Source organism: Ochotona curzoniae, unplaced genomic scaffold (genome assembly GCF_017591425.1).
Source record: "Ochotona curzoniae isolate NIBS_2020 unplaced genomic scaffold, NIBS_Ocur_1.0 scaffold_4701, whole genome shotgun sequence".
NCBI classification, from domain to species: domain Eukaryota; kingdom Metazoa; phylum Chordata; class Mammalia; order Lagomorpha; family Ochotonidae; genus Ochotona; species Ochotona curzoniae.
Window position 1 is genome coordinate 79,500,469 of NW_024467122.1, and position 22,948 is coordinate 79,523,416.

Genomic DNA, 22,948 nt, shown 5'->3' on the forward strand with positions numbered 1-22,948 from the left:
TCTGTGTGTCTTTCAGATAAATACATACTTTTTAAAATAAAGATGCATTTATTTTTATTGGAAAGGCAGATCAGATTCACAGAGAGAAGGAAAGATACAGACAGATCTTCCACCTACTGGTTCACTCCCCAAGTGGTTGCAATGACCAGAGCTGACCTGATCTGAAGCCAGGAGCCTCTTCTGGGTCTCCCATGCAGGTGCAGGGTCCCAAGGTTTTGGGCTGTCCTCAACTACTTTCCCAGGCCACAAGCAGTGAGCTGGATGGGAAGTGGAGCAGCTGGGACACAAACCAACACCAATATGGGATCCCAGTGCTTGAAAGTGGAGGATTAGCCAATTGAGCCATTGTGCTGGTCCCAACAAAAAAGTGTGGGGTAAGCTGGACGACATGCTGATAATTGAACAGAACTGTGGCTAGAAAAGATCCCCATGTGAATCTATCTTCTGATCCAAACCTGACAATAAGAAATCAAAAGGGCACAACTTTTCTGTATTTTAAAGATTTACTTGTTGTTACTTGAAAAGCAGAGCTGCAGAGAGAGAGAGAGGGAGAGACAAAGAGAGAGAGATGTTCCATCCACTGTTCATTCTCTTCATGGTCACAGTGGCTGGAGCTGGGCTGGTCCAAAGTCAGGAGCTTTTTCTGGGTCCTCTACATGGGTGCAGAGGCCCAAGTACTTGGGCCACTCTCTGCGTCCTCCAGAAGCTAAGTCAGAAGCTGAGCAGTGGAAACTTAGACTAACACCCATTTGTATTGCTGGCACCACAGGCAAAGGTAACAGGCTATGCCACAGCACCAGCCCCGGCTGGGTTGTTAGTGTCGCTTGAAACATGACATCACCTTTGAGGACACAAACTTCCCTTGTGGATGAGGGGACCCTGGAGCGCTCTCCTGGCCTGTGTTCTGTCCCTGGGAGTAACCCTCATTATTTATGTATGTATTTATTTATTAATGGAAAGTCAGATATACAGAGAGAAGGAGCGACAGAGTATAATATCTTCTGAATGTTGATTCACTCCTCAAGTGGCCAGAACGGCTAGAGCTGAGCTGATCCAAAGCCAGGAGCTAGGAGCCTCTTTCAGGTCTCCCACATGGTGCAGGGTCCCCAGGCTTTGGGCCGTCCTTGACTGTTTTCCCAGGCCACAAGCAGGGAGCTGGATGGGAAGCGGGGCCACTAGGATTAGAACCAGCACCCATATGGGATCCCGGGCATGTGCAAGGCGAGGACTCTAGCCGCTAGGCTACCATACTGGGTGTACAGCCTTCATTTTGACAAAGAATGTTGAAAATCATTTACGGTACAAGGACTTTTATTCACCTGTCATTCACGGATTTGATGGGTTTTTTTTTAATCATAGACATAAAAATACATAATGAAGCATAGAAGTGTTTGCCTTCCCTTTCTGGTTTCTATCCCTTTCTCTTCCCTCCCCGACAGTCCCCTGACATGATGTCCAGCGGAGAGCAGTCACGGTCCTGGGCGCTGGCCAAGCCTGCTTTCACTGAGGCACAAGCATCTGCTTTGCTGGAATCCGTCTTTGGGCTCAGAGTGACTAAGATCCGGCCTCTGCCCAGCTACGACGACCAGAACTTCTATGTGGATGCTTCGGGGGCAGAGGAGACATCCGATGGCCCTGCCCAGTACGTCCTGAAGATCAGCAACGCAGAGGCCAGCAAAAACCCGGACCTGATCGAGGTGCAAACTCAGATCATCACGTTCCTGAAGGCCGCAGGCTTTCCCACTGCCTCCGTGTGCCGCAGCAAGACAGGGAGCACCACCTCCACAGTGGACGTGGGTAAGAGGCAGCCAGCCCACCCCTACATCCTGACCACGCCTGAGGTCGTGATTCCCGAAGGCTGGAAGCCACAGCATCACCCAAGTGTGAGATTGGGGTGTGTTTAACCAAGAAAATAATGCATTTCATAAACTGGTGGTACATTCTGGTGCTAAGGTCAGAAAGAACACAAGGCCAGAAGGAAGGGCCTGGTGGTAGCCTAGTGGCTAAAATCCTCACCTTGCATCCACTAGGATCCCATCTGGATGCTGGTTGGTGTTCTGGCTGCTCCACTTCCCTTCCAGCTCCCTGCCTGTGACCTAGGAAAACAGCAGAGGGTGGCCCAAAACCTTGGAATCCTGTACCCACGTGGGAGACCCAGAAGAAGCTCCTGGCTCCTGACTTTGGATCGGCTCAGCATTGGCCATTGCAGCCACTTGGGGAGTGAACCAACAGATGCAAAATTTTTCTCTCTATCTCCTTCTCCCTATAAATCTAACTTTCCAATAAAAATAGATAAATCTTAAAAAAAAAAAAAAAACAGAAGGGAGAAAATGTGGTTCCCAGCCCCACCCTTGTGCTGTCTGGGTGACCTGGGACGTACTCTGCATCCCCAAAGACCCAAGTTGTCCCTGATGCAGGGTCCCTGTCACTGCTAAGTCACCTCATTCAGTGCTCCAGGCAGCAGCTCGAGATCAGGTCCTTCCCCCTCTATTCACGTTCATTCTGTCTTAAAAAATATTTACTTTGAAAGGTGTCGCGCCCACGTGTCTTACCGCCCAGCAGTAAGAGGCAGACGCGAGTGAAGCCTTCTGCGGTAAAGTTTATTGCGCGCACAAAGATGAGGAAGAGGAAAGGGGCGGACCCCGGCAGTCTTTCTGCTCTTATGTGCTGACTGGCCCCGCCTCCGCCGATGATAGGTCGGCGTCATGATCACGCAGGGTCCTGGGCGACTGGATTCGTCAGTCCCCAGTGTTCACGTGCCGGCCACGCCGCAGCTCACTGCGCATGCGCTAGGCTACGTGACACGCACGAAGGTGTGGCTTCTCCGGCCGGCGCCATTTTAGGCACAGCATGTGGCCAGTGCATACAGATGCGGCTTGCAACATCTCTCCCCTTCTTACACAATAGAAAAAATAAGCTGGTATGGGCCTGTCTTAGGTTGTAGACTCAAGGCGCACGATCCGTCATAGGGAGGCTGCGTAGCTTGACGTAGTCCCTGTCTTAGACCGATAATTGTCTGGGTCTATCTTACCCGTCATGGGCTACAACCGCGGTGGTTGTAAAGAGCAATGTCTCGACAAGGCAGTTATAAGAGTGACTACCCTCTCGCGTGCAATGGATAAGTCCTGCGAGGTGCAAGGGCTAGTCAGGTGTGCATCATGCTCGAACTCAGTGCAATGCCATAATGGCCTGAGGTGCAGGAGCCATGATGTCCATGCTCTTAACTAAACCCGTTGAAGCATGCTCAACCATACCATGGGGGAGTCACCATACTGCATGGCTAGTAGGGCTTGATGTATTACCACACGATCTCGCTGAGCGCGGTGTCTCAGATGACACAGGCAAAAAAGGCATAAGGCACAGCCTGCACACAAGAGCAGAATCAGCACAACCACTCCCACCCATTCCTTAATATGGGAAGTGATGTTCCAAATCCAAGTGGCCAGGGTTTCAGCAACAACAGGATCCACCCATGTAGAATTAATCTGGACAATGGCAATTCTCAACTCCGACTGTAAAATATCAAATTCTCTCGTCCAATTTCCTAAAAGATAAGAAGAAAGCTGGCAAGAAAGATTAGCAGCCGTTGAAACATTTTGAAAAGGAATAACACATAAACCTTGACACTAAAATTCTCAGGAAATGCTTGAAAACAAAGCGTGTCCTGTAGGGGGAATAAAAAATTACTCACATTCTCCTTAATATCATCATAAGGGAGAAAAGGCAAATCCAAAGAAGAAAAAATCAAGGAAACACTCGGGCTGAGTGGGCGACCGGTAAGGGTCGTGGAAAAACACTCAAAACTCCTCATCGTGGCTCAGCAATCACGGTCCTCACAAGCGCCATACAGACCATTAGTTGCACCATCAGCTGTGTTTGCACTGGGCGGGGCACCATTGTCCTGTGGGATTGTAGGAGGAGTTTCTGATTGCGGGGTTGCATGAATCTTCCCCAAGTCAGATCCTCGTGCAAGCGCTCCAGCGGTTGCAGAAACGTCAGAAGGCGGTGATGGACAGGAACGAGTCAATCGAGCTGGAACCCAAACCGGAACTGGGGCGTCCTGTGGAAACACACAAATGGCTCCTCGAGCCTGCCTAATAACTGGGTCTGGGCCCTTCCATTTGGACTCCAGAACATCCTTCCACTTGACCCAAGATTGCTCTTGCGCCGTGTTAAGGGAATGACGATCTGCAGCACTAAGGCCTTGCTCATCCAGCTGTAAAAAATTGATGGTGAAGAGAGCCAGGGCTAGAGTGGCCCGAGGGCTCTGACTGGCGAGGCCAAGTGATTCCCAGGTGGTTTTTTGTTTTTGTAACAATTCCTTAATAGAGCGATGAGCACGTTCGATTATCCCCTGACCTTGTGGATTATAAGGGATGCCAGTCACTAATTTGACGCCCATCTTCATGCAAAAATCACGAAATTTGGCTGAAGTATAGGCGGGACCATTATCAGTCTTAATACATTCAGGTTTACCCCATGCGGCCCATGCTTCTAAGCAATGCTGGATTACATGGATGGCCTTCTCCCCAGTTAGAACTGATGCAAAGAGCACACCAGAAAAGGAGTCCACGGATACATGAACAAATTGGTTCCTCCCAAAGGATGGGACGTGTGTCACATCCATCTGCCACAATTGATTGGGTCTCAATCCCCTAGGATTGACCCCCTCATGTGAAGCAGGTCTAAATTCGCAGCAGGCAGGGCAATCAAGAACTATCTGGCGCGCTTCCTTTCTAGTGATCCCAAATCGGAGTCTGAGGGTCTGGGCTGAAACATGAAATTGTGAATGAAACTGGCGGGCTCTCTCCCCTGAGGATGGTGGAGACACCATCATAATCATGATTTGGGTTCTGGTGGCGGCATCGGCAAGAGCATTCCCTCGAGCTAATGGCCCTGGTAAACCTGAATGAGCTCGGATATGGGTTATATAAAAGGGGTGGCTTCTATGCCATATGGCCTGTTGAATTTGTTTAAAGAGATCCGCCACCGGGCCGGACCCTGAAATAGAGCCAGCGGCCTCCAAAACATTCACTGCATTAACAACATATTGAGAATCAGAAACAATATTTAAAGGTTCTAGAAAGGTTTGTAAGGCAAAAAGCACCATATGGCATTCTACCCTCTGAGGAGAAACCGTCGCAAAGGTCTTTTTTATTACAGTATCTCCGGCAACTAAGGCTCCGGCTCCTGTCGAGGAACCGTCAGTAAAAATTGTAAGAGCACCAGGGAGAGGACAGGCACTGGTTCTTATCGGAAAAACCACAGGATGTCGCTGTAAAAATTGTAGTAATGGATGCCTTGGAAAATGATTATCAAAAGTTCCCTGATAGACAAACATTAAGATGGACCACTCATTGCTACACCCACTCAGCACTTGTAATTGCTGGACAGTATAGGGGACTATTATGCGGTCTGGATGACGCCCAAAATGAATTAAGGCTAATTTTAATCCTTTAAACACTATTGATGCGACTGCAGATGGATACCACTGAATAGACTTAATCTGAGAAACCTGAGAATGAATCCAAAGTAACGGGCCCTGTTGCCATAATACAGCAGTGGGGAAAACTTCTGTAGGCAATACACATAGCTCAAAAGGCTGATTTTGATCTAGGCGTACTAATTGAGCCTTTTCAATAGCTTCCTGGACTTTTATTATGACCTGTTGTGCCTCAGGGGTGAGGGTTCGCCTGGAAGTGAGATCAGAATCGCCTTCAAGCAGAGCAAACAAAGGCCGTAACTCTTGAGAAGAGATCTTAAGGAAAGGTCGCAACCAATTAATATCCCCCACTAATTTCTGAAAATCATTCAAAGTTCGCAAATGAGAAATCTTGAGGCTTATCTTTTGAGGCTTAATATATGTTTCTGTAATTAAAGACCCTAAGAAGGCTTTCACCTGCTGTATTTGAACCTTCTCGGATGAAATCATAAGGCCATAATCCTGTAGAGCCCGCTTCAGATCAACGTAAATCTGCAACAACTGATCTTGCTCTTGAGTACAAATTAAAATATCGTCCATATAATGGACGATGCGGGCCGCTGGAAAACGATCTCGCAGTGGTTGTAACACTTGGGCAACATAAAGTTGACACATGGTAGGACTGTTAGCCATCCCCTGGGGCAAAACTTTCCATTGATATCGTTTATCCGGCTCTTCATGATTAATGGAGGGAATAGTAAAAGCAAACCTCTCCCTATCCTTCAATGCTAATGGTATAGAAAAAAAGCAATCCTTCAAATCAATCACTAATAACGGCCATTGCTTAGGGAGGGATGACAAAACTGGAAGGCCACGTTGAACGGGGCCAAAGTACTGCATCTGTGCATTTACAGCTCTTAAATCATGTAGGAGGCGCCACTTTCCTGATTTCTTTCTGATAACAAAGATAGGAGTATTCCAAGGAGAAACAGAGGGCTCCAGATGTCCCAAATGTAGCTGTTCCTGAACTAATTGTTGAGCAGCTTGGCATTTTTCAAGAGAAAGCGGCCATTGGGGAACCCAAACCGGCTCCGCTGTTTTCCAGGGTATGGGCAGCTGCACGCCAATGGCCGCTACTAAAAACCCAGACCTTTACGGCCTGGATTTCCCCGGGGTTCAATTGGCTGGACAATACCTTGACTCTGTTTACCTAAACCTTTTCCTTGAATATAGCCCATTTTATCCATCAACTTTTGAGAGACTTCAGAATAACCAGAGGCATTGGAGACTAGTCGTATCCCCATCTGTTGAAGAATATCTCTTCCCCAAAGGCAAACCGGTAGGTTCAGGACATATGGTGTGACTGTCCCGCAATTGCCTTCCTTATCCTTCCATTGTAGGGCTCTGGCACTTTGGGATGGAGCTTGTTCAAACCCCAGACCGCGTAGGCTATGAGAAGTTTGAATCAAAGGCCAATCACGCGGCCAATACTTGGAGGTTATGATGCTCTTATCAGCTCCTGTGTCTAAAAGTCCCATAAACGGTCTATTCTCTATTTGCAACTCAAGTATGGGTCTATCGACCATATCCATCATTAAATTTATATAAGGAACCTCTACTCGGGTCTGAACAGTCTTATCTGCACTAATTAAAGCTGGTAAAAATATGAGTTGGGCTATAGGATCACCTGGCGCAACAGCAAAAGCACCTCGTGCAACTGAGCACAGCACTGAAAAGGAGCTAGCTTCCGGATGTAAAATTCCAGGTGTTACAATAAAACCTTGAGAGCTCAAGGCTGCTCGGCCTATCACAAGCCCGACCGCACCAGGTGGTACCGTGTCTGTTAAGATGACCGGTACCGGCGTAATGCCGTCCTCTGGTTTTAAGAGGACTCCGGTGGTGGCACAGAGGTCCAGGCTTGCAGGGTGTCGCTCCTGGCAGGGTCCCCTCGTGCATGACGGAAGAGTGCCCGGTCGGTCAAGGGGACCTGGGCCTTCGGTCCCCATCTCCCGTTTTTTGACTCCTGGCTCGAGAGAGGGCGTCCTTCTATGTCCTTCACTGACTTGCACTCATTGGCCCAATGTCTACCTTTGCGGCACCGTGGGCACATCCCAGGAGGCTTATTGCTAGGCCCTGCACGGCATTCCCTTTTCATATGTCCTGGTTTTCCACACTGAAAGCACACAGGTGATATTCTCTCCCTATGATTAGACCTCAAAATGGCGGCTGCTAGTCCATGAGCTGTTAAGGGGCCTCCTGTATCCCTACAAACCTTTAGCCAATCTGAAATTCCCTTGGACTTACGATCCTTGAGTAGGGCTCTACATTCTGCATTACACTGCTCCCAAACTATCTGCTCTACCATTCTAGTGTTCTGATCTCCCTCTCCAAAGGTCCTTTCCACGGCCTGCATTACGCGTGCCACAAAATCAGCAAAGGGCTCATCCGGCTCCTGCTTAACCTGTGTAATGCCCAGTTTCTCTTGCCCTTTAAGTGAAAGGGCCTTCCAAGCCTTTATAGCTGCAGTAGAAATTTGAGTATAAACTGGCCATGGATATCTCTTTTGATCATCAGAGTATTGGCCTTGTCCAGAAAGCATATTATAAGTCCAGGTCAAAGCATCACCGCCGCGCTGTTGGTTTGCCCGGGCGGTCTCAGCCAAAAGCTCTTGCCATAGGCTCTTCCAATTTAGATATGATCCGATATTAGGGAGAACAGCCTTCACCACAAATTGCCAATCAGAGGGAGTCATATTCATTCCCCCCATACGTTCTAACAGGGACAAAGTGTAATTGGCATGAAGACCATATTGCTTTACAGACATGGCCAATTCTCGCACTAATGCTGCATCTACCTGTCTGTAAACTCTTTCCCTTTCTTCTTCTAAGACGGGGAACATATCTTGAAGTTCCCGGCGCGCGGCTGCATCGATGAAGGAGGAGCCGGCGCCACAACTCATGGGCGGGGCAGATGGCTTCACAGCAGGAGGAGCCATTAGTGTAATGGCTCCAGAGCCCTGAGGCCATGGGCCGCTCCTGGCCGGCGCAGTAGCACCGCCATTCTCTTTCTTCTCCTTTTCTGATCCTCCTCTGATTCCTGCGGGTTGTTTGCGTCCTAAGCGCCTATGCCGCTTGTACCCTTCCTCCGCGTCGGACGTCTCCGAACTTGATGAGGAAGATACTGCTTTCAATTTCACCTCTATTTTTTGCTTCAAACCGGTTCTCCTCTCCCGCTCTGTTTCTGAGAGACTATCCTGGGCAGACTGAAGGGCTTTGTCACTCTCTCTGACCGCTCCCTTACGGAGGGCATAAACCCTCTGCAAAAATTTCACCAGAGAGAACCGTGCGCCCATGTCTATAACCAGAAGCGGTGGTTCCTATACCTCCGATTTATGCTCCTAGTCACCCGAAAGTTCTCCCTCTCAGAGCTCCTTACCTGTCTTTTGGCCGCAGTTCTGACTTCCACCCGTTCGAAACGGGAGGCCCCCTCCAGGTCCCGGGTTCCCGGCACCAGTTGTCGCGCCCACGTGTCTTACCGCCCAGCAGTAAGAGGCAGACGCGAGTGAAGCCTTCTGCGGTAAAGTTTATTGCGCGCACAAAGATGAGGAAGAGGAAAGGGGCGGACCCCGGCAGTCTTTCTGCTCTTATGTGCTGACTGGCCCCGCCTCCGCCGATGATAGGTCGGCGTCATGATCACGCAGGGTCCTGGGCGACTGGATTCGTCAGTCCCCAGTGTTCACGTGCCGGCCACGCCGCAGCTCACTGCGCATGCGCTAGGCTACGTGACACGCACGAAGGTGTGGCTTCTCCGGCCGGCGCCATTTTAGGCACAGCATGTGGCCAGTGCATACAGATGCGGCTTGCAACAGAAAGGCAAAAATTACAGACAAAGCACAAGACAGAGATAGAGATAAAAAGAGAGATCTCCTCTCTGCTGGTTCACTCCCCAAATGGCTGCAAATAGCCAGCTCTGGCCCAGGGGGAAGCCAGGAGCTTCTTCCAGGTCTCCTACGTGGGTGTGGGGATCCAAGCTCTTGGATCATCCTCTATTGCTTTCCCAGGCATGTTAGCAGGGAGCTGGATTGGAGGTGGAGCAGCTGGAACTTGAACTGGTGTCCATATGGGATGCAAGTGCTGCAGGCAGTGTCTTATGCCTGATGCCACAACACTGGCCTAAATGCTAAAGTTTTTTTTTTAAAAGAGGCTGTCTTTTTCTCTCTCCACTGTTTATCCATTCTTTTTCATTTGTATTGCTTCAAACAACCAAGGCCCAGATGTGGCCCCAGAGGAAGAGGTGGTATCCTGGTTAAAAAAACAGTCTGTGCCTCAGTTTACTCTAGAGAAGTTAGTGATGGCACAGCAGTCATTTCTTCATACCTCATTTTTCTCAAATGCAGACTGCCAGAGAGGGTGGATTTTAAAAAATATTTTAAAGATTTATATATTCTTTTTTTAAATTTATTTACTTATTTTCACTATATTCTTTTTTTTTTTAAGATTTATTTTATTTTTATTGGAAAGGCGGATATACAGAGAGGAGGAGAGACAGAGAGGAAGATCTTCCATCCGATGATTCACTCTCCAAGTGAGTGCAACGGCCGATGCTATGCCGATCCAAAGCCAGGAGCCTCTTCCGGGTCTCCCACATGGGTGCAGGGTCCCAAAGCTTTGGGCCGTCCTCGACTGCTTTCCCGGGCCACAGGCAGGGAGCTGGATGGGAAGCGGGGCTGCCAGGATTAGAACCGGCACCCATATGGGATCCTGGGGCGTGCAAGGCGAGGACCTTAACCACTGCACCATCGCACCGGGCCCAAGATTTATATATTCTTTATTAGAAAGTCAGATAAACAGAGAGGAGAAGAGACAGAGAGAAAGATCTTCCATCCTATGATTCACTCTCCAAGCAGCCACAACAGCTGGAGCTAAGCCGATCTGAAGCCAGGAGCCTGGTGCCTCTCCTAGGTCTCCCTGATGGTTGCAGGGTTCCAAGGCTTTGGGCCGTCCTCAACTGCCTTCCCAGGTCACAAGCAGGGAGCTGGATGAGAAGTGGGGCCTCTGGGATTAGAATTGGTGTTCATAAGGGACCCTGCTGTGTGTAAGGGGAGGACTTCAGCTACTAGGCTACAGCGTTGGTCCTAGAGAGTGGGTTTTAACCGTTTGTTTACTGCAATGATGGTTTTTGTTGGGAGCCAAGACCAGCAGAGCTAGACTGCAATTTGGTGGTATCTAAATGGCCAATTTTGACTTTAAAAAATTTTTAAGTTTTATTTATTGGAAAGACACAGAAAGATCTGTCTGTTGGTTCACACCCCCAAATGGCCACAATAGCTGGCGCTGCACCAGGTCTAAGGCAGTAGCTGGCTACTTCATCTGGTCGCCCATTTGGGTGGCAGGTGGCCCAAGCACCTAAGCCTCCCAGGGTGGGCATTAGCAGGAAGCTGGAATCAGAAGCAGAGCTGGGACTCGAACCCAGGGACTCCCATGTGGATGGGGCCATTCTTAGCCACCTCTTAACTGCTTTATTAGATGCCCGCTTCCAGGGTCAGTAACATTGTCCTAGCTGTACATTTCATCCATGTAGCCCTGTGACCTCGAATCTGCTAAGTTGTTTTAGGATAGTACTTTTTTTTTCTTTTCTTTTCTTTTCTTTTTTTTTTTTTTTTTGGTCTTCAATGATTTTTATTCTTTTCATTAGTAATTGCAAAGACAAAATAGAGGCTTTTTATTTTTTTTCAAGAACAGTTGATAAGCCAATGCTGCTGCCTGAGATGCTGGCGTCCGCTATGGGCGCTGGTTCAAGTCTCAGCTGCTCTGTTTCTGATCCAGCTCCCGGCTAGTGCACATGAGAAGGCAATGGACAAAATAGTCCAAGTTTTTGGGCTCCTGCCTCCCACGTGGGAAACCTGGATGGAGCTCCTGGCTTTGGTCTGGCCCAGCCCTGGCTGTTGTGGCCACTTGGAAAATGAAGTACTGTATTCTGTGTCTGGCTGCCCTTTGAATAAATAGTTCATACGGAGGTTGTGTTATTTATTACATGATGGATTGGGCTGCCACCTGCAACACTGGCATCTCATGTGGGAGTCAGTTCCAGTCCCAGCTGCTCTGTTTGTGATCCAGCCCTCTGTTAATATGCCTGGGAAAGCAGCAGAGGCTGGCCCAAGTGCTTAGGCCCCTGCAGCCTCATGGGAGACCTGAATGAAACTCCTGGCTCTTGGCTTTGGACCAATCCAGCTCCAGCTGTTACAGCTGTTTGGAGAGCAAATCAATGGATGGAACATTTCTCTCTGTGTTTTTAAAATAAGCATGTATACAAAGAAAGTGCTGCATTGCTAGCTGTGCTTTTTCTTCCTGTAGACAGCGGTTCCAGCACCAGCAGCTACGTGGTGCGGCTGCTCACCTACCTTCCCGGCAGACCCGTCGCTGAGCTGCCAGTCAGCTCCCAGCTGCTCTACGACATCGGGAGGCTGGCGGCCAGACTGGACAAGACGCTGGAGGTGCGATTGGGAGGGGCTTGTCCATTTGTTTATTTTTAAAGATTTGTTTGTATGTGAAAGAGTTGGAACAGAGAAATCAAGCATCTGCTGGTTTACTCCCCACATGGCCACAATGGTCAGGGCTGGGCCAGGCTGAAGCCAGGAGCCAGGAGCTTCATTTGGGTCTCCTACAGGGGTGCAGGGGCCCAAAGACGTGGGCCATCTTCTGTTCCTTTCCCAGGCACATGAGCAGAGAGCTGGATAGGAAGGGGCATGGCCCAATGCTTCAATGGAAAGCTGAGTTGCAGGGGTTGGCTTTAACCACCATGCCAACATGTTGGCCCCCATTTGCTTCTTTTGCAAATAGACTCTGCTTCCCCCAGTGTGTTTGAAGGGAGCGGGGTGCTAGGTGTGTGAATTCCCAGGCAGGCTATCTTAAGCCCAGGTCTATGCTTTAGGGACCGTGTGGTGTGTACTGGAAGTTGATGTCTGTGTGGTCCGCAGATGGACTTGAAGTCCAGTTCAAGGTTAAGTGTGAGTAAGATGAGGCTGTCTCTCAGGCTCATGAGTGAGCTTTGTAGCTGAGGAAGTGGAGTGCTTGGGAAATGGAAGCTAAGGTGTCGGGCCAGCATGGGGAAGCTATGGAGGTGGGCTGGGCTAGACTCACACACCATGAGGAGCTCAGAGAAGTCAGCTCTTATACACAGCTCATGCTCCATGGCTGTGACGAGACAAGATCCTTGGTTCATCTGGTGGCAAAGCCCAAGTGACCGGAAGGCTAGGTCGAGATCTTAAAAAAATAATAATTATTAAAACCTACAGGCCATCCCAATTTCAGAATGTCTTTTCCGTGGAACAGCTGCGTATTCAGTAGGGGACTGAGTGGTCCCTTCTGAAAAGGCACCATTCTAGGTGTGAGGCCACCATGGTGAATGGCAAAGGGCTCCCTGCCCCACAAGGAGCTTAAATGCTGGTGAGGAAGGGCAGGGAGCTGTGGAAGTAGATGATGGGGTGAATGTTAGACCATGATAAGTGCTAAGAAGAAAAAGATAGGCAGAGGAAAGGGTTGCAAAATGTTGGGATGAGAAGGGTGAATGGTTTAGACGGCATGGTCAGGAAGGTGGTTTTGGGATGGTAGGATGAAGGCGCTACCATGTGACTGAGTGGGCAGGGCAGCCCAGGGCGAGAGTGCTGGGAGATGCCAGGCATGGTTGCTGAGCAGCCTTAGAGTGAGCAGAAGCTGTGGACAGAGAGGCGATGGGGCCTGGGAGAGGGAGCCGTTCTTCAGAGCTGCCTCCATCCGTTTTGTGAGCTCTGCCGTGTGTAGGACAGGGGCCAGGTGCAGTGGCTACGGCACTGCTCGGGGCTTTGCGTCTTGTATCTAGTATCTGAGTGCCTGCCTCCAGTCCTGACTCCCTCCTGTCATGTGCATCCTGGGAGGCGCTGGGTGATGTCTCAAACACTTGGGTCCCTGCCATCCCTGCAGGATGCCCAGATGGAGCTCCTGGCTTCAACCTGGCCCAACCTCAGTTCTTTGTCAGCATTTGGGTAGTGAACTAACAGATGGAAGATCTTTCTCTCTGCCTTTCAAATAAAATACAAAAGAAATAAATGAACACATTTATTTTAAAGTACCTGTCGACACACAAGGGAAAGTGGGAGTGTGCTCCAAAGCCAGCAGACCCTGTAATGCTCCGGGCGGGTGGGTACCACACTGCTCATAGATGCTGTGAGGCAGTGACCATGAGAGGGCACCAAGTGTCCACCACTGCCACCCGTGCAACCGGGGCCACTGCCGTGGGTCAAGCATCATCTCTCCCATTCCATAGGAATTCCGTCACCCCAAGTTGAGCTGCCTCCATCGGGAGGGCTTCATCTGGAATCTGAAGAATGTACCACTGCTGGACCAGTATGTGGGAGCCTTAGGCCAGAATCACAGCCGACAGACAGTGAAGCGGGTCATCCAGCTGTTCAAACAGCAGGTAGCAGGCAAGCTGAATCACTTCCGGGAATGTGAGTATTCTCCACCATACTAGCGTCTCAGGATCTTCACATCAGACAGGTGTGGAGCTCAGCTGCCTCAGATCCCCAAGCCGGGCTAGGCATTGGCATCGTGGGTTACGTCACCGCCTGTGTTGGAGCACCCGGTTCAAGTCCTGGTTACTCTGCTTCCAGTCCAGGTCCCTGCTCATGCACCTGGGAAGGGTGGCCAAGTGCTTGAGCCCCTGTACCCACAGAGGAGACCCATATGGAGTTCCAGGCTGCCGGGTTTGCCCTGACCCAGCCCTGGCTGTTACAGGCATTTGGAATAAACCAGCAGCTAGGAAATCTCTTTTTTTTTTTTTTAAGATTTATTTTATTTTTATTACAAAGTCAGATATACAGAGAGGAGGAGAGATAGAGAGGAAATGGAGCTGCTGGGATTAGAACCGGCGACATGGGATCCCGGTGCATTCAAGGCGAGGCCCTTAGCCACTAGGCCACGCCGCCAGGCCCAAAATCTCTTTTTCTATATACCTTTCAAATAACTAAATCTTTTAAAAATTTTATTAAGATAAAACTTCAGCCCTTACCATATTAGCTCCTATTGCCTTTTAGTTTTGTTTTTATTTTTTAAGATTTATTTATTTTTATTGTAAAGTCAGATATACAGAGAGGAGGAGAGACAGAGAGGAAGATCTTCCATCCTATGTTTCACTCCCCAAGTGACTGCAACGGCCTGTGCTATGCCAGTCTGAAGCCAGGAGCTGGGAGCCTCTTCCGGGTCACCCATATTTGTATAGGATCCCAAGGCTTTGGGCCATCCTCAACTGCTTTCCCAGACTACAAGCAGGGAGCTGGATGGGAAGTGGGGCTGCCGGGATTAGAACCGGCCCTCATATGGGATCCCGGGTGTGCAAGGCGAGGACCTTTAACCACTTGCGCCACCGCGCCGGGCCCGGGACCTTTTATTTTTTAAGGAATTATTTTATTTTTATTGGAAAGTCAGATCTACAGAGAGGAAAGAGAGGCAGATCTTCTGTCTGCTGATTCACTCCCCAAGTGGCTACACTAGCCAGAGCTGAGCTGAGCCAAAGCCAAGAGCTTCTTCCAGGTCTCCCATGTGGGTATGGGGTTCCAAGGCTTTGGGCCGTCCTCAACTGCTTTTCCAGGCCACAAGCAGGGCCTGAATGGGAAGCGGAACAGCCAGAACACAAACCAACACCCACATGGGATCCTGGAGTGTGCAAAGGAAGGACTTTAGCTACTAGGCTACTGTGCCAGGCCCCCAACATAGTGTTTCTATTGTTTTGGAAGTGGCTGGATTTGAAGCCCCCAACCAAACCTCACAAGAGCCCACTTGTTTGTTGCCTGCTAAGTGGGCAGACAACAAATGTGTAATTTGTGGCAGCATTTGGTCCACAACCTACTTTTCAAATTCCATGTGGTTTTCAGAATAATCCGTATTGATATATGTAAGCTTAGTTTATTTGGCTTATTAGTTTTTTGTCTGCTGAATAATACTCTGTAAGCATGACTATACCATAATCTGTTTGAATTTATCATAATTTTTTCTCTGTGTTCTTGTGAATGGAATTGTAGCTTCTCTCTCTCTCTCTTTCTCTCGCTCTCTCTCACTCTCACTCACTCTTTGTCAACACTCAGGGCCGTGTCTGCTGGCCTTTGCACCCAGCATCGGCTACAGGGACCTCAGGTGCATTTCCAGCTGGGCCCAGTGCAATCACTCTGTCTGTCTCTTGCCTTTTGCTTAGTTTGTGTAAACATGTGTGGAGTTGAAGCATAAAAACCAACTTGGTTTCTTAGCCCCTTCAAAATTTATTTCCACACTCTTCCTCCCTTATACCCCAGGGCCTGGCACAATGGTTTAAAGGCTAAATTCTTGCCTTGCAAGCACTGGGATCCCATATGAGTGCCAGCTTTATCCCGGTGGCCCCGCTTCCTATCCAGCTCCCTGTCTGTGGCCTGGGAAAACAGTCAAGAACAGCCCAAAGCCTTGGGACCCTGCTCCCACGTGGAGGACCCGGAAGAAGCTCCTGGCTCCTGGCTTCAGATTGGTGCAGTTCCGGCCAATGTGGCCACTTGGGGAGTGAATCAACAGATGGAAAATCTTCCTCTCTGTCTCTCCTTTTCTCTGTAGATCTTATCTGCCTTTCAAATAAAAATAAATCTTTTTTTAAAAAGAAAAAAATTTATTTCCCCCCTCCCGCCCCCAGTCCTCATCTCATTAAGAAATGTTCCCTTTCACGTGGCTGATCTAAGCCAAAAATATCCAAGCATCCTCGGCCTTGACTTTGCTCTTTCTCTCACATCCCACATCCAGTTCTGTCTGTTCTAACTTCAGAAGCTACCCCAGTTGACATTTGGCTTAGCAGCTCAGACTTCCGGGGACACCCACATCCTATATTGGAATGCCTGGGTTTGAGTCCTGGATGTGCTTCCCGATTCTGGCTTCCTGCTGAGACACCCTGGCAGGCAGCAGGTGATGGCTCACGCACTGAGCCCCTGCCCCCGCATGGGAGACCTGCACAGTGTTCCTGGCTCCTGACTTTGCCATGACTTTAGGCATTTGGAGAATGAACCATTGTTTGAGAAGCTCTGCTGTCTCTCACCCTCTTCTCCTCCTCACTCTGCCTTTGAAATCTTTATAAAGAAAAGATGGGCCTGGCACAGGTAGCCTAGTGGCTAAAATCCTCGCTTTGCGCACGCTGGGATCCCATATGGGTGCCGGTTCTAATCCTGGCACCTGGCTCTTGGCTCTAGATTGGCGCAGCTCCAGGCATTACAGCCATTTGGGGTGTGAATCATCAGACAGAAGATCTTCTTCTCTGTCTCTCCTCCTCTCTGTGTATCTGCCTTTCCAATCAAAATAAGTAAATCTTTAAAAAAAAAAAAAAAGGAGAGAAGATGTCCTCCGTTAGCCACTTCTTCCACCTTTAGCACTGCAGCCTGATCCCGGACACCTCCATTTGTCACCAGACCAGGGCAGCAGTCTGCTGTTTAGTCTCTGCTCCTGCTCCTCCCTCATCTTCATTTGTGACGTCCCTTTTTGTTCTTGGTTTGTTTTGCTTTGTTTTGCTTTTTGTTTTTCAACATTGCTTTTGAAAGATTCTCCATGCTATTGTGTGTCGGTATAACAAACTTTTATTACTGTGTTTGATTAAAAATCTTTTTAAAGATTTATGTATTTTACTTGAAAGTCAGAATTACAGAGAGAGAAAGAAAGACAGAGAGATCTTCCATGTGCTGCTTCACTCTCCAGATGGCTACGACAGGCAGAGCTGGGCCAGTCCAAAACCAGGAGTCAGGAGCTTCCTATGTGTCTCCCGTGTGGGCGCAGGGATCCAAGGCCTTGTGCCATCCTCTAGTGCTTTCCCAGCAAGCTAGATAGAAAGAGGAGCAGCTGGGCCATGAGCCAGTGCCTCTAAAGAACGCAAGGGCCACAGGATTCGCCTGCTAGGTTGCATGCCAACCACATACCACACGTTATTCTACTCTTGAGATATATTTGGACTATTTCCCAAGAACCATGCTGTGGTAAACTTTGTGTGTTGTGTGTGTTTCCTTTTTCTTTTTAACTTAGCTGCTTCTCCGTGTATGTGTGTTTAAGATTCATTCATTTTTATTGGAAAGTTAGATGTATAGAGAGAAGGAGAGACAGAGAGAAAGTTCTTCCTTCTGCTGGTTCACTCCCCACGCAGCCATTATGGCTGCAGCCAAGCCTATCTGGAGATTTTTCCAGGTTTCCCACACAGGTGCAGGGTCCCAAAGCTTTGGGCCATCCTCTACTGCTTTCCCAGGCCACAAGCAGGGAGCTGGATGGGAAGTGGAACAGATGGGACATGAATCAGTGCCCATATGGGATACTGGTGGATGTAAGCCACTAGACTACCATGCCAGGCCCTTATTTTCATTTATTTGAAAGGCAGACAGAAACAAAGAGGGAGAGAGATCTTCTGGCTCCTGGTTTACTCCATAAATGCCCAGGACAGTCAGAGCTGAGCCAGAATGAACCCAGGAGCCAAGGGCTTCATCCTGGTCTTCCCTCTGGGTGGCAGGTACCTGAGCCATCGCCTGCTGCCTCCCAGGGTGGGCATTCGCAGGAAGCTGGATAGGAAGCAGAGTAGGAAGGACTGAAACTCAAGCACTCTGAGATGGGGAGATGGTGTTCTAAGCCTTATCCTCCATGATTTTTCTTTTTCTTTTTTTTTTTTCCTTTTTTTTAATTGTGTCAGTGGCACCTGTATTGTTCTCGCACATGGCTTTTTTAAAATTAATGAATTTATATATTTATTTACTTATTGGAAAGGCAGATAAGCAGAGAGGAGCAGAGACAGATAGAAAGATCATCATCCATTGATTCACTCCGCAAGTAACTGCAACTGCAGGAGCTGAGCTGATCAGAAGCCAGGAGCCAGGAGCTTCTTCCAGGTCTCCCATGTGGGTGCAGGGTCCCAAGGTTTGGGGCCATCCTTGACTGATTTCTCAGGCCACAGATAGGGAGCTGGATGGGAAGTGGGGCCACCGGGATATGAACTGGCGCCCATATGGGATCTTAGTGTGTGTAAGGCAAGAACTTTTCCCACTGGACTACCACAATGTTGCATAGATGTCTCCATTGGTTGGCCCCCTTGGTATGTCAAGCTGTAACGTTTTGCCTCATCTGAAATGGGCTTACTGATTTCTCCTTGTGGCTGCAGGGTCCATTGCCCTACTCGCTGACCATTTGTGAAGTGCCCATTCATGTCTCTTGCCATTTTTCTGTTGGAATCTTTTTGGTTTTTTTGTGGGTTTTTTTTTTTGTAGGCATAGATTACTAGAAGTTCTAAATATATTCTGCATAGGAGCTCTTTGTTCATTATATGCATTACTAGTATTCCATCCAGTTTCATGTTTGTATTTTTCGCTGTAGGGTGCGTTTTGATAAATCTTTGTTTGTTGGTGGGAATTTTTCCCAATCCTTATTGTCAGGATCATTATCTTATTTGTTCTTCCTAAAGTTTCATCTGAGATCTACAGCCTCTCTGGAATCTATTTTTATGTCTATTAATTTTTTCCTTACAAGTTATACATTTTCTCACCACTGTTCATGCAAACAGCCCCCCTCCCCCCCTTGGCTTATGGTCCCTTCTGTGGTATAAATCGTTCATGTTTCCCTGTGCTTTCTGTTTTTCTCCTCTGGTTTCTCTGCAGCCAGGTGAGGGGTGCGGCACTGGCAGGTCACCCTTGCTCCCCAGGGACCACCTGGCACAGGCTCCATGCTAGCTCCAGCTGCACACCACTCGGGGATTGCCCATGCTGTGTCCTACCCGATCTCACCCTGGAATGCAGGCCAGTAGGACTTTGACCCACCTACATCTGGCCATGGCAGGGGAAAGAGAAGGCAGCCCACTGTATGCTGGCGTGAAGGCTTCTGCCCCAAAAGGATGTCACTCCTGTCCATGTGTCAGTGGCCACCAGGCAGGTCATGTGAGCACAAATGACTACCTGAGGAGTTGGACTTTTACAACCCAGCATGTTCCTGGAAGCCAGCTACCTGGAAAATTTGTGTGTATCTCGCAAGTTGACCATACTGTGTTAATGTCTCTCTCTCTCTCTTTTAATTTATTTATAAACTTAGCGTGGTAGTGTTGTGGCTAAAGTCCTCACTTTGCATGCACTGGGATCCCATGTAAGTGCAGGTTCATGTCCTGGCAGCCCCGCTTCCCATCCAGCTCCCTGCTTGTGGCCTGGGAAAGCAGTTGAGGATGGCCCAAAGCTTTGGGACCCTGCACCCACGTGTGGGAGACTTGGAAGAAGCTGCAGATAGGCTCCTGGCTTCAGATCAGCTCAACTCTGACCATTGTGGCCACTTGTGGAGTAAGTCAGAGTTTGGAAGATTTTTCTCTGTCTCTCCTTCTCCCTGTAAATCTGACTTTCCAATAAAAATAAATATTTTTTTAAGGTATATTTATTTACTTTTTTTTTGAAAGGCAGATTTTGCAGAGAGAGAGAGAAGTGACAGAGAAAGATCTCCCATCTACTGATTGACTCCCTGAAAGATCATAATGACTGGAGCCGAGCCAGTCCAAAACCAGCAGCCAGGAGCTTCCTCCTGGTCTCCCAAGTGGGTGCAAGGTCCCAAGGCCTTAGGCCATCCTTTGCTGTTTTCCCAGGCCATAAGCAGAGAGTTGGACTGAAATGGAGAATCCAGGACTATGAACTAGTGCCCATTTGGGATGCTGGTGCTAGCAGATGGAGAATTAGCTTACTATGCTACTGCACTTGCCTCCTATTGATGCTTTTTAAGGTTTCATATATGGTAGATTCTGTCTTCCTGCCTTCTTATTTTTCTACAAGAGGGTTCAGTACTTTTGGTTTCATACCGTATTTATCATCAGTTTTACCTGTTTTCTTTAAAATCTATTTAGCTTTACATTGGAATTGGATTGAGTCTGTAGATAAATTTGGAGAAAAAGGAAGCACTCTGAATGTAGTGCTTCCGTCTGCTTCAGAATCTACCCATGTACGTGAGCAGACAGATTTAATAGGTATATACTAAGCTTTCTGCATTGCCCAAAGGAAAGGCAGATTTACAGAGAGAAGGAGAGACAGAGAGACAGAGAGAGGGGTCTTCCAACCACTGGTTTACTCCCCAGATTGCTGCAACAGCCTGAGCTGAGCCAATCTGAAGCCAGAGTTCTTCCTGGTCTCCCGTGTTTGCAGGGTCCCAAGGCTTTGGGCCATCTATTACTGCTTTCCCAGGCCACAAGCAGGGAACCGGGTAGGAAGTGGAGCAGCCTAGACTAGACTGGCGCTCATGAGGGATGCTGGTGCTGCAAGGTAGAAAATCAGCTTTTGAGCCATTGCACCGACCTTCTAGGTGCTTGGTATTCTAAAATGCAAATGTGTCATTCCACATTTCACCTTTTGTTGCTGGAATCTAGAAACAGCCCTTGGTGGTATCAACTGCAATACCTTACGTTGGATGCTTCAGGAGACCCACATGATTCGTGTCCTCTCCACATCATTATGATTTCATGGAGGAAAAACAGTCCTCTCATTTCCTTTGTCCTCTGTCCTTGAGTGTCCCTGTGTGCCTTGCTCCACACTCCTGCACTCCAGGGAAACACTTTCACTGTTCAACTTTGACTATGATGATGACTGTAGGACTTTGGTCAGCTCTTTTTTTAAGCGTAAGGAAGCTCTCCTGGGTGAGAGTTCACCATGGCGGGTAAGGCCCTGCTTAGGACACCTGCATCCCACACAGGGAGTACCTCAGTTCAGCCTTGGCTCACTCCTGACTCCAGTTTCCTGCTGAGGCATACCCTGGGAGGCAGCAGGCTGAGGATCAAGTGGCTGGGTAACCTGCCCCCAAAATAAATAAATTAATAAAACTTAAAATGGAAGAAGTCCCCTTTTATTCCTGATTTGGTAAAAATTTATATCATGAATAAATGTTGACTCTTACCAGGTCTTTTTTTTTTTGTATTTAAAAACACTTTTTATTTTTGATGATGTTTACATAGTTGAGAAGGATACATACCTGTCTGTGTGGACCACTGATTGGGATGAGAAGGGTCGAGGAATAGCGGAAAGTGGATGAGACCATTGTCTCCATTTTTTTTCTTCTATCTGGGAGAAGAGGAGATGGAAAGGGATAAGCCACACTCAGCATCCCAATGCGTCAGTACCCTGGGATGGGGGATGGCTACCCAGTGCCATCCAAGGCAGAGTCCCTGATGTGAAACATATTTTAATGCAGATCTACTGAGCTGGTTATATTATTTTTCTCATTGATATAATGAATTACATTAGTTGTTTGAAAGACAGAAAAAGATGGAGACACAGAGAGAAAGACACACAGATGTCTCTCATCTTCTGGCTCACTCCTCAAATGGCTGCAACAGCCAGGACTGAGGACAGGGTTAAGTCAGGAGCCTGGAACTCCATCCTGCTCTCCCACCTGGATGGGAGGATTAGGACCATCTTCCTCTGCTTTCCCAGACGTATTAGCAGGGTGCTGCACCAGAAGTGGAGCAGCCAGAACTTGTGGGATGCTGGCATTGCAGGCAATAGCTTAAGCCCCCAGCACAACAGTGGCCTCTGACCCTTCTACTGGTGACTACTAATCAAATTATCTTAATGGCTTTGCGTAAGAACGTGGACTGGACAGAGCATGTACAGGGCTATGAAATAACCATCTTGATGTGGTTTTTTTTTTCTCCTTTCAGGTATCAATCATGGAGATTTTAATGACCATAATATTTTGGTACAATCCAGCCAGTCAGCTTCTGGAGATAATGTGGACCAAGTATCTGGGATTTTGGATTTTGATGATATGAGCTATGGTTACTACGTGTTTGAAGTGGCCATCACCATCATGTACATGATGATTGAGAGCAAGGATCCCATGCACGTTGGGGGTCATGTCCTGGCAGGGTTTGAAAGTGTCATCCCATTGACGGCCGTGGAGAGGAGTGCCTTGTTCCTGCTTGTGTGTGCTCGGTTCTGCCAGTCGCTGGTCATGGCTGCGTACTCTTGCCAGCTGCACCCAGAGAATAGAGAGTATCTCATGATTACCGCCAAGACCGGCTGGAAGCACCTGCAGCAGATGTTTGACCTAGGTCAGGCAGTTGTAGAAAAAATCTGGTTTGAAACTGCCAGGACCTATGAACCCAGGATATCTCTGCATGACTAGACCAAAGCTCAATCATTAAAACCAAATAGGACCAATAGGACCAATAGGACCAAACAGGACCAAATTGGCTGTGTGTGTGTGTATGTACATGCATACACACAAGATTTTCTTAAGTAGCTAAACTTGAATTGATACAAAAGATTAGTTCTAAATGTGACAAAACATATAAAACCGCTTGAGGTTTTCAAGCAATTTGATGACCAATTGTTTTTAAACTTAAAGTTTTACAGGAGTGGATGTTATAGTGCAATGTGTTAAGACATAGAGGCAGGACCTGGAATAATGGGTCAGTGACTAAATCCTCAGTTGCAAGTGCTGGGATCCCATATAGGCACTGGCTCATGTCCTAGCTGCCCCACTTTCTATCTAGCTCCCT

General features: G+C 48.3%; 1 protein-coding gene across 1 annotated transcript; it reads left to right on the forward strand.

Moving 5' to 3' along the window:
- The first annotated feature begins 1,451 nt into the window (after window positions 1-1,451).
- HYKK (hydroxylysine kinase) lies at window positions 1,452-22,601 on the forward strand. Its single transcript, XM_040969532.1, has 4 exons — window positions 1,452-1,797; window positions 11,776-11,915; window positions 13,724-13,907; window positions 22,106-22,601. The coding sequence occupies exons 1-4, from the start codon at window positions 1,452-1,454 to the stop codon at window positions 22,570-22,572; spliced, it is 1,137 nt and encodes a 378-aa protein (XP_040825466.1). The 3' UTR covers window positions 22,573-22,601.
- The last annotated feature ends 347 nt before the right edge of the window (window positions 22,602-22,948 follow it).